The 11,585-nt window shown below is 37.5% G+C and overlaps 1 protein-coding gene across 1 annotated transcript in view; it reads left to right on the top strand.

Annotated features, from left to right (window-relative positions):
- LOC104625428 (2-oxoglutarate dehydrogenase-like, mitochondrial) overlaps window positions 1-11,102 on the top strand; it is a gene marked incomplete at its 3' end in the record, with an annotated part of 12,933 nt that extends 1,831 nt beyond the window's left edge. The window contains exons 2-11 of the mRNA XM_010293047.1: window positions 343-497; window positions 3,450-3,596; window positions 4,197-4,287; window positions 4,803-4,982; window positions 5,355-5,483; window positions 5,868-6,047; window positions 6,318-6,470; window positions 7,834-7,936; window positions 8,520-8,648; window positions 10,952-11,102. Of these exons, the coding sequence (XP_010291349.1) occupies window positions 376-497; window positions 3,450-3,596; window positions 4,197-4,287; window positions 4,803-4,982; window positions 5,355-5,483; window positions 5,868-6,047; window positions 6,318-6,470; window positions 7,834-7,936; window positions 8,520-8,648; window positions 10,952-11,102 (1,385 nt within the window). The remainder of the gene's footprint in view (window positions 1-342; window positions 498-3,449; window positions 3,597-4,196; window positions 4,288-4,802; window positions 4,983-5,354; window positions 5,484-5,867; window positions 6,048-6,317; window positions 6,471-7,833; window positions 7,937-8,519; window positions 8,649-10,951) is intronic.
- Window positions 11,103-11,585: the final 483 nt, after the last annotated feature.

Raw genomic sequence — 11,585 nt, 5'->3', positions numbered from 1 at the left:
TCTATTATGCCTGTAAGAACAGTAGTGAGTTAGGTGAAATATGCCAGTCAGTTTAAGGCAGGTTTATTTGCCTACTTTGAATGTATTACCAAATGAGAATCTTCCAGATTCAAGATTTTGAAAAGTTACTTTGTAGAGAAAGCTGTCTGGCACAAAACTAGATTCAGTAAAATAATTTATTCGCTTATAGGATTACTGTGGGGAAGATACAGTGCAAGAGGAAGAAGACAGAATAGCTTTCAGAAGAGTAATATATACAGAAAATATAATTTAAAAAATATATTTGTTTCTTCATGGCCCATTAACTCCTAAGGCTTCTGTGTTGGTGTTTTCACATCCTAGAATACCTACTGCCAACACATCGGCTTGGAGTTTATGTTCATCAATGATGTGGAGCAGTGCCAGTGGATCCGGCAGAAGTTTGAGACGCCGGGAGTTATGAAGTTTACTAATGAGGAAAAAAGGACTTTGTTGGCAAGGCTGGTGCGCTCAATGAGGTATGCTGGGGTGGTTCTGGGAAACTGCTCTGTCACTGTTGGGTCTAAGCTGGTGTGGGAAGCTGGTGCGGTCTGTACACTGCTGAGATGGAGGTGAAGAGTCTAAGTGAAATCTGCAGTACAGGTGGGTGTAGTTAACCTGGCTGCAATATCAAAGGAAAGTGTGTGCTGTGAGGTATATCAGTGTAGAGACTTTTAGTATTCTATTTTCTTAAAAGGCAGGTTGTGTTCTGTAACACTTGTGCCGCCTTTAGTGGCATATCTGGCAATGTTTTCATTGGCTTGCGGAGATAAGCTGGGAAAAAATTGTTTCAGCAGACTAATAATATATATCTGTGTTAAAGATTCATAACCTGTTTCAGAAAATCGGTGTCAGAACAACGTTCAATACTGATCTTCTGTTATATTCTATCTACTGTGCATCTTTCTAGTAGCACATGATCAAAGGAAGCCATCCTAACAATCAGCTCAAGGAGAATTTTTAGGTGGGTGGAATGTTGACATGAGCGTTAGACTCGCTGGGATGCTAACAGTCTCTTTGGAAAGCTGTGCCAAGGTGGGACTGGATTTGAGAGGCATATTGTGATTTCAAGTCCTGGTTTTGCCCTTTTACTTTTGAGGGATGCCAAGATGTGCTGTACTGTTACATGACCTGGCAGCAGGAGTTTTGGTCTCTGCAATGTTTGAAAGGATATTTGGAAACAGCTTATTGATTGCTCCCTTTGTGGCTATCTGTATGGAAATAGGGTAACCCCAGAGACTGAATTACCCTCTCACCCCTAGAACGAGATTGTTTTTAAGTCTTTTAACAGAGAAGTTTAATCAAAAAACATATCTTTATAAGTCTCTAACTTTTGTGTTTGTCAAAGGATATACAAACTGTTTCAGATTGTAAGAACTGTAATAAATCTTGTGCCTAAGACGACAAAGTGCTCTTTGGAGGTGCTGGAAGATATTTTTTCCAGGTTTTGTTTGCCAATACTACAGCAAGATTGTTTGGTTAAAAGTTTCATTTAAACAGAAATAAAAAAGTCACTTAATGGCCAAATGAATATTGCACTTGAGTAAGTTTATTTAACAAGCTCTCAGTATGAACCATCTCCATTTATCTTGAGATAAGAATTTGTGCTTTTATTCCTGCCTATCTAAACTGTGGAAAGATCTGAGGTTTCTAGTAGCATGAAGGAGCTGAACATTCATCTTCTGCCAAATTAATTGTCTGCTGAAAATGGAAGAACACGGTTTTACATAAATTTATATTCAGCTATCTCTAGTGTGCTTTTTTTGGTCTGAAAATGATCAAGAAAAAAATCTGGTGTTGTGAAAAATGGGTGGTGCTCTTGAGATTTGTGGTGTTGTAAAGCAGATAGTAATCATTTTGCTCAAGAATACTGTTTCCAGAAATGTTAATTCCAAGTACTACCTACTTCAGGTACTTGAAACTGAATTTTAAAGTAGGATTTCTCATCCTTTCTGGTGTTCATTGGTAGGTTATTGAACAAAGGATCATTTTTAACTCTCCTGAAAAATACTCATTGCATATCTTTGAGCCACTTTGTGTATGCATTAGTAAACATGTTAGACCCTGATGTGTAGTCTGACCTGGGCATTTTCTTAAGCTGTGCAGGGTCAAGCCTTTCTAGATTAACCCTTCTGAGAGTAACCGTCTTTCATAAGACTTGCTCTTCATTGGGTGCTGAACATATGCATTGACAGCAGATGAGCTGCCAGCCCTTGTGAACTTAGTGACACATGGGGGATTTGCAAGATGTGCCTGTGAAATATTGTAGTTCTGCACACTTAGTGGCAGTTTGCCTCAAATAATGAACTTTCTGCTTGTCCAGTATTGGCTTGACTTTCAGCTGCAAAAATGAGGAAAACAGTGTGTACAACCACCATTTGATTTGCTCTGTAGGACCTGCTGTTCACATGGGACCCCACTTTCAGTTTATATAAACTGGCACAGCCCCACAGACTTCCCTGAGGAATCCTGGCAGCATAGCTCAGCTGAGGGTCTGGCTTGTTGCATAGATGGCTGAATTTTAAGGGTATTGATGGGTGAGCTAAGGAAAGTCTTTTCGCAACTCTTTCTTTCGCTGCTTTTAGGGCTTCAATCTAAAGAAGTAAATGTCAGCGTTCTAAGTGAGGAATAAGCTGAGTATTAATAGATTATGGCAGTATTATGAGTCAAGGCATTGCACAGATGATGTAACCAATACAGTTATTTTCATGAAGATGTATTTTCTTTGCTTTTTGTATATCTCCAAGCTTTACAACATATAATCCTTTCAGCATTTGTTAAAGGGTACTTTTTAACCACTCACATTGCCTCTGGCCCAAATGCATTAAAGAATGAAAAAACATAGAGCTGTCAAGGCTTGACATCTTTCTCCTGCTGCAGCTGAGGCAGAGATACCAGTGTCCTAGTTCTTGGTATGTTACCAACTTTTAAATCACACAGTCTGAGGAGCCCTGCCATTGAATAGGACCTATGAAATAGGTGTGCTTTCAACTGTATTTCTAAAAGTTTTTAATCGTTACTTCCAGAAAACACAGGTTCTCTGTTATGTTGTCTTCAATCCATAGAAGAGACATCTTTGCTGTTACTCTGCCTTCCCAGTGGTCAGTACACATTTTGTATACATGGGAAGGAGCAGAGTTTAACTTGGGAAGTGAGTTTTGTCAAAGGTGGACACTCTTCTTCCTGTCTGAATTGTTTCAAAGTCCTGGTAAATACTTCTCAAATGGAGGAGAAAGAAGACTTAATTCTCTCCTATGTCTCCCTCCCTACATGTGACTTACTTCCAGAGGCCTAAAAGCATGTATTCACAGATGTTTTAAAACAGTTTAGTGTGAGTTTTATTTTCTGAAAGATGTTTGATAATAGGTATTTTCTACATTACCTTAACACAAACACTCTCTCTTGTTTTTTTGGGTTTCTTTCTGACAAAGATTTGAAGACTTCCTTGCTCGGAAGTGGTCTTCTGAAAAGAGATTTGGTTTGGAAGGATGTGAAGTAATGATCCCTGCACTTAAGACCATCATTGATAAATCCAGTGAAATGGGAATTGAATATGTTATAATGGGGATGCCTCATAGGTAATGTCAATGGAAACCCCCCAACAAATGGGCTTATTGTCTTAAGACAAGTTTTGGTTTCTAGAATTTTATTAACTAAGTTGATATTAGAGAAGCTAGAGTCAGTCATAGCGAGTAATGGGAACACAGAACTGTAGCAAATACCTGTCAGTGAGAGGCTACAGGCTTCACAGGTAAGTGCTAGAGAAACTTTTCAGTGTGCTTGGAAGCTGCAAGCAAATGTGGCAGCAGCCATGGTATCCATCCCATCGCATAGAGTCTAGAACTGAGAAAGCTTGATGAGGTAGGATCAAACTTACTTTTGCAGTCTGCCTTAATTAATTAATTATTAATGTCATCGTGTTAAAACTGCTAGATAGCTACAAAATTCATTGCTCGTACTTGGATAACTAGGCATTATAAAAAGTCTGTGGGAATGCTTTGGAGGAACTTTACAAAGGGAGGAGAAGGGTAGAATGAAGGATTTCAGGTTCAAAATTTTGAACTGAACTTCTTACATGCAAATTTCTGACAGATATGTCTTGTTGATTTTATAAGTTTTATGCTGTTAACTCTGTTATTACCATTTTTGAGACATAACTATGTTTGGAATTTTCTTAGAGGTAGGTTGAATGTATTGGCTAACGTAATCCGAAAAGAGCTGGAGCAGATCTTCTGTCAGTTTGATCCCAAACTTGAAGCAGCTGATGAGGTAAGATGCTTCTTCAGTAGATCTATATAGAGAGGTCAACATTCAAGGTAGTTTTTAGTTATTTTGGTCATGGTTACTATGAAAATAGCATTGTCAGCTGCTGAAATGCATTGTCGTCTTTTCTAGTTTGAAGAATATGATTTGGTGAAATTTCTTAACAAATTTAAAGACTATACTGCACCTCTAACATGCAGAAGGTGTCTTAGGAATGACTGTAGATAAATAAGTTCCAGGTCATTTGACTGAGTTTGTAATCTCTAAGTATCTTTGTTTCATATAAACGAAATGAGTATCAATATTCTGTAAATATTTATCCCATATTGGATAGTGACACTAAAATAATAAAATAGGAACAGTGTTCCAATTTGAAATTACGGTGTCAAACCCATAGTGCATACTGATGTACAATTAGCTAGATGCATTTTTTAGACTGAAGCATAAATTTTAGGTGTAGTCCATCGGATGCAGCTGGTATGAATGACATTCCTGAATTGTGACTACATCTGGCATGTTAGGGATCTGGGGATGTAAAATATCATCTGGGAATGTACCATGAGAGAATCAACCGAGCAACAAACAAGAAAATCACTCTGTCCCTGATGGCTAACCCTTCTCACTTGGAAGCAGTCGATCCTGTTGTGCAAGGGAAGACAAAAGCTGAACAGTTTTATCGAGGGGATACAGCAGGGAAAAAGGTAAAGATTTTTTTAATATGGAAACTCTTACTGGTAGTTTTTAATAGAATAGAATAGAATAGAAATAGTTTACCAGTAGTTTCATACCTCAGAGTCTTCCTCCTTCACAAAAGGGATATATCACCTGTTGAACTAGGTGTGGTTTTTGACATGGTACCTCAAGGATAACTTCAGGAAGTAGACTTAAAACTTTCTTTCATTTGCAAACTGAACAAAGGCAGCAGAGTGCTGCAAGTCTATGGTTTATTATAAAAATACATTTTATAAATACTACAGAAATACAGAGAAGCTTCAATTCTCCTGCTGAGAATTCAATTACAGTTTTGCTTTCTAATATATGTGTGCATTTGTGTGTACAATCCTTCCTCTTAGGTTATGTCCATATTATTACATGGGGATGCTGCCTTTGCAGGACAAGGAGTAGTTTATGAGACATTTCATCTTAGTGACCTCCCATCCTACACCACAAATGGCACTATTCACGTTGTGGTGAACAACCAGGTAACAAGTAGAGCATTTTCTAATCAATTTGTCTGCTGAATAATTGCTAGTGTATTTCTTTTTATTCTTGTTTGTTATTAGTTGGGTGCATTGTCCACCTCTGTTTATTAGAATGGTTAGGATGTTCCTGAAAATGATCATAGCTTCTAGCAGCTCTGAGTGGATAATATTTTTATCACCTACATTTATTTCATTCAATTTATAACACTTAATTAGATTAGGTTTGCTTTGTTTTGTTTTTAAGGGAGTAAAAAGAAGCTAGGTAGCCAAAATGAAAAGCTGATACTACTGCTGTGTAAATTATTATTAAGTGAAAACCTCAAGTGTTCAACACAAACTAGAAGAAGATGCTGACATTTTAATGGAAGTTTCTGGAATTTTTAGATTGGCTTCACCACAGACCCCCGTATGGCCCGTTCATCTCCATATCCTACTGACGTCGCTCGTGTGGTCAATGCTCCTATTTTTCATGTGAATGCTGATGACCCTGAAGCAGTGATGTATGTGTGCAGTGTAGCTGCAGAATGGCGAAACACGTTCAATAAAGATGTGGTGGTTGACTTGGTAAGTCTCGGTTTTCTTACTTTTAATTTTGTGTAATATGTACTACTCTCTTATTTTTTGTGGCTTAGAAGACCCAGTCAAGAAACATATTTGGATTTTAATGGCCTTTAGTTTCTTCATTTTAAAAAAAACCCAAACAACTAACAGCCCCACAAGAATCCATAAATGTTTTTACACCATAAACCTCCTAAAATCTCTATAAAACTATGCAAATGAAAGATTTCATTGTACATTTTTCCTTACCAACAGAAACAATTTTCCCCTTTGTAGGTTTGTTACCGTAGGAGAGGGCACAATGAAATGGATGAACCAATGTTCACCCAGCCTCTAATGTACAAGCAGATTCATAAGCAGGTGCCGGTGCTGAAGAAGTATGCTGACAAACTGATTGCAGATGGGACTGTAACACTGCAGGAGTTTGAGGTACACGTCAACAGAGTTAAAGGGAACTTAACAAGTTTTCAATAGGAAGACACAACTGTCACTGTATGCTGTCTGCCTAAAAACTTTCCTTTCATTACTGTGATAAGTCTTCACCCTTTGACACTTTCTGATTCTATTTTGTTTGGATTTTCATATCAAATAGATAGTGTTGTTGTAACAAAAGGACTGAAAGTGCTGTGAAATAATGAATACATATTGCACAGAAAAAAAATTTGCTTCAATTCTGAGATTTGTAAAACGTGGTCAGAAGTGAATGTTGGAGATGGAGGCATTTGTTAGGTCTTCTTCATCTAAAATCTTGATTCAGCAGTAAGACAGTATTTGAATGTTTATAGGTAGAAGTGTAACTTCATATTGATAACCTTGTCAGGCTTGTATCCAGCAATAATGCAATAAAATCAATTTAACCTTTTTATTTTCTTGCAATAATTCAACTAAGTTCAGAGATCATTTGAAATACTCCTGAAGGATGAAGTGTAGAGTCTGGTGCTTGTATTAAGCTGGTTAAGTCTTTACCTTAATCTTTTTGAAAGTGAATGTGTAGAGTCCACATGCAACAAAGGACCTTCTGAGAAGGTGTGGCTAACTATGTAGTGACACAGTATTGTAGATCAACAAAAAGGCTGTTTGCATAGGTGTGTTCTGTTATCCATAAGAATAACTGCTCTTGCAGAACTAGCTATCCTGAATCATTGTAAGAGTGTGCCAGAAGTGGCATGGGCTTTGGTGACTGGATCCAGGATCCTGGATATTTTGCTCTCCACACTGAGCTCAACTTTGCTGTTAATTACTTTGAAGACTGGCTAGCTTAGTAACTTGAGTGTGGTTTTGGATTGAAAAGTATATATTCTAGAGGCATTCTGCCTCTACAAAATATGACTTTGTATCTGTTGCCATTGACAGATATGGCCAGCAGATTCTTAGCTAAACTCTCTTAGGCAGACTAAGTTTTCTAGGAGATTCCTTTCTAGTCTTTAGTGGCTTCTGTGTCCTGAAGTATGAGAGCTGGATAATGCTGATCTTAGAAGTATGACTGTAAATTGTATTTGGTACTTCAGTTCTGTCTCATTCTGGACTACTGGTTGCAACTTCAGCTCTTGGTACTCCCCTCTGTAACACCTGTCCAATAAACTAAATTTAGTTTAGACTAATTTAGAGTAATGTGGGTAAGCATGTTTCTAGAAGGCAATTTGATCCTAGATAAAATGAAATTGTTTGCATAACTGTAACTAAATTTTCTTCTGGAGTAAAATAACTGGTTTTATTGTACTGAATGGTAGGTCATCTGTAAGACACAAAGGTGTTATGCTTATCTGTTTTAAAAAAAGTTTTTGTTCTACAGGAAGAAATTGCGAAGTATGATAGAATATGCGAAGAAGCATATACTAGATCTAAGGATAACAAGATCCTACATATCAAGCACTGGCTTGATTCACCTTGGCCTGGTAAGAAGTGTCCTTTCACTTATCCTAGTGTTAATATTATTGTGCTTTTATTTTGAGTCCCTATTCCTTTTTTTTTTTTTAACAGACAGTGTTTCTTTAAAATAAAATACGTGTCTTTTGGTTTGCCCCTGTTAATAGTAAATAAAACATTCTGCCAGATCAACTTGAAAGAGGTGCTTTTCTTAAAAAAACATGCAAAGTAGGGTGTAACTTTGAAAAAGACCACTTTTCAGTATAGCAGAGAAGTGTTTTTCATGTAATGTTAACTGTCTGTGCCTTCAGGAAAAGAAGAGTATGTCTCATGCTCTTTTTTTTTTGCGGGATTGAGGTGCTGTGCCCATATGGTTGGACTTCACAGGGAGTGAAAGCAGAAACAAAACAGATCATTGTGTGCCTGTAAGATCACATTCTGTTGTCATGTTGTCTGTCAAAATGATTGTGTCTCCCAGTGAAAGGTGAAGAACTTGCTTTAGGCTGCTGCTTAGAATGTCTTTTAAGAGTTGTCAGTTTTTAAATAAATTGTAAATAATGTAGATATCTCTTAACCAGCCTTTGAACATCTCACCAAATCTTTTACCTCCAGGATTCTTTAATGTGGATGGAGAACCCAAGAGCATGTCTTGTCCTCCAACTGGCATTTCAGAAGACCTGCTGACTCACATTGGCAATGTAGCTAGTTCAGTGCCAGTCAAAGACTTCAAAATACATGCAGGTCAGCTGGAGTCTTTGTTTCTCCTAGTGGCTCTGTTTCTTGCTCGGATTTTATATTTCTGCACATGAGTTGCTATTAGGCCGTTTCCCAAAGACAAAAATGCCTGTGACTTTATTTTAACTCTTCCTCCCTACGGGCAAGGAGAATGTGACTGTTAAGGTCCTGCTGCTTGTCCTCAGCATAATTTTCTTTCAGTATCACACCACTTCTGTTCCCTACCTCATTAAAATATGTTTTCCTCTGAGGGAGGTAAGAGTTTCTTTGTAACACTAATACCTCCTTTCGTTCTTCGAGTCCTTGCGGAAAATGCTGCTTCTCTGCAGTACATTTACAGGCCTTACTGGGAAGTAAGGCACCCATCTCAGGAAGCACTATTAATGGGGTTTTTTAATGCTAAAACCATTGGTAATTTGAGGTCCACTTAAGACATCTTTCTTGTAGTTAGATAAGTTTCTGCTCAGGAATAGAGCTTGGTCTTTCCAGACCTGGCAATGTTGCTGATATACTATAAGCCCAATTTTAGTGCAGCCGAATAGACTCAGTGTGGGCAAATTCAGACACAGTTTTCTTTCAGCTTACCATTTAGCGTTGATGATAGCACAAATCTAGCTTTTTCTCAAAAAGTCTTAGTGCTTGGTCTGAAGAGATTCAATTCCAAATTTGGCATCTATTACAATAAGAAGTTAAGTGTGCCTGTCTCACGGGGAAGCGCCTGGCACCGTGTCAAAGTTCCGAGTTAATTCTTTTACTTCCTGGTCAGGTTGAAGTCTAACAGCTCTACAGGGAGCAATAACATATTCATTCCATGGGGAAACATGGGGATACTTTGTTTAGAGGTATTTTTTCTTTTGTTGGCTGGTAGGGAATGTACTTAGGATCAGGAGAAAAAGCTTTTTTTTTTCCTGGGTAAAATCTCTAGCTAATTTTTCTTCTCCCGAGTCTTCCATCAAGGAATAAAGTGTGTCTGCTGTATATATATTCTATGTGTTTGTGTTCCTTGGGGACAAGTAAACACCTGTTACAAGTAATGATGATAGGGCATTCCCAGTTATCAATTGCAAGCTTGTTGAGCAGATACAATTAATAGATGAACTTTAAAACTCTTCTACCCATTTGTGCACTTTGTGACACTGATAAATTTGAAATTATAGTCAGCCAATAAAATTTAGTATTAGACTTTCTAATTAAAAAGGTAAGACAGCCTGTCTTCAATAACTTGATTAACCGTTGACACTAAGTAACACTTGCTAGTATATGAGATAGATTTATGGTTCAAAGCAAACTTTGGTCTGCTAGATTCTTTTATGGAGTTTAAAAGGCCATGAAAGAGAAAATTTTGGGAGAATTAGAAGGGGAAGAGTACCTTTGAAAAACTTTATCCTTCCACTAGGACAAAACAGCTTAATGTATTGCAGTCTTTCAACAAACAATTGGAAGATTATTTGTTTTATCACGTTTAGAATATTCTAAAGGGAAAATTGTCAAGTTTTGGTTTTTTACTTAAATTGCAATAATTTCAGCGAGAGAATAGTTTTATGTGGAAAGCAAGCAGGGCGATTTTTGTAAAAATGAGGAAAGTAACAAAGGGAAGTATGGGAAAATAACAAATAGGACAGCTTGCCAAAAGTGTCAGTGCAGATGTGAAAATAAGGTGGTATCATGTGATGCTGAATACAGTAGGCTTATAGCTTCAAAGCTGGAAGCACCCATGTGCAGTTTTGAAGTTTTATTCCCTTTAGAAGTCACAGCGTTACATCTTGTGTTTTGGCTGACCAAGTTATAAAGTCTTCACTGTAAAATAAACAGCTTTTGGTTACCAATTGAAAATCCGTTCACAGATGCTACAATCTCCTATTTCTATGATATTTATAATATTGATTAATCTGGCCTGTTTCTTTTTATAACATCTCCAGAAGTCCGATAAGATAAATGCCAAGAAAAAAATATGAGGAAGAGAGAATAAAAAAATCACAAAATCAATAGCTGATATTTTCAGTCTCTTATTAAAACAGTACTTGGTGTTAGAGATGTAAAAATAAATCTTTCAGAAGTATTTCACCATGAGTCTTTTGAATTGTCCTGAGCAGCTTCTGACACAGCCAATCTTATTTTCTTCTTCTAAAACAAGGTATGAACATTTTAAAACCCTTTGCCTGGGAAACAAGTTTTACTTTGCTAGCAGTTCAGTTCTAGAAGAGCAATTTGTTCATGAAGCCAGTGGGGAAGGAGAATGGTGAATGTAATGTGAACATAAAATATCTCTGAAGTAGGTCCATTGATTTCTGATCTTTATTCCAATGTAGGACTCTCTCGGATTTTGAGAGCCCGCTTGGAGATGACCAAGAACAGGGTTGTTGACTGGGCCTTAGCAGAATACATGGCTTTTGGGTCTTTTCTGAAGGAAGGGATCCATGTCCGACTAAGTGGACAGGATGTGGAGAGGGGTACTTTTAGGTGAGTACTGAGATAACTGTTAAATGCTGTCCCATAATTAAAGAAACACCTTGACATTTTTTAAAAAATATGATCTTCTGTGGGGAAGGGGAAGCTGAGGCTATTCAGCATCAATTTGGATGTTACAGATTCTGGCAGTCAAGAGTAATCTGATCTCCTGTGTCTCTGCAAAGACAATTAAAGAATTGTATTTAAGGCAGAACAAATGTTCTTAGATACTTTCTTCCTTCTGTTGCTGTAAAGCAGAAATGGTTTTTTTTCCCTGCTTTTTTAACTAAAAATTCAGCTGCAATCCTTTTAATTGCTGAGAAGTAAAAGAAGGGTATTTGCTGCTGCAGATTCTGAAGTCTTTTGAATACCATTCCAGTGGTGGCTGCTTGGAACTCGGGTATCCTGTGAACAAACACATTGCCAATTGGCAAAGCTTTTTGAAGTGTAACAAGATGTGTTACAGAGTGGCTGGAGAGCTGCCTGGCGGAAAGG

Source organism: Phaethon lepturus, unplaced genomic scaffold (genome assembly GCF_000687285.1).
Source record: "Phaethon lepturus isolate BGI_N335 unplaced genomic scaffold, ASM68728v1 scaffold13958, whole genome shotgun sequence".
In the NCBI taxonomy this organism is placed as follows: domain Eukaryota; kingdom Metazoa; phylum Chordata; class Aves; order Phaethontiformes; family Phaethontidae; genus Phaethon; species Phaethon lepturus.
This window is presented reverse-complemented; position numbering and strand designations above follow the sequence as displayed.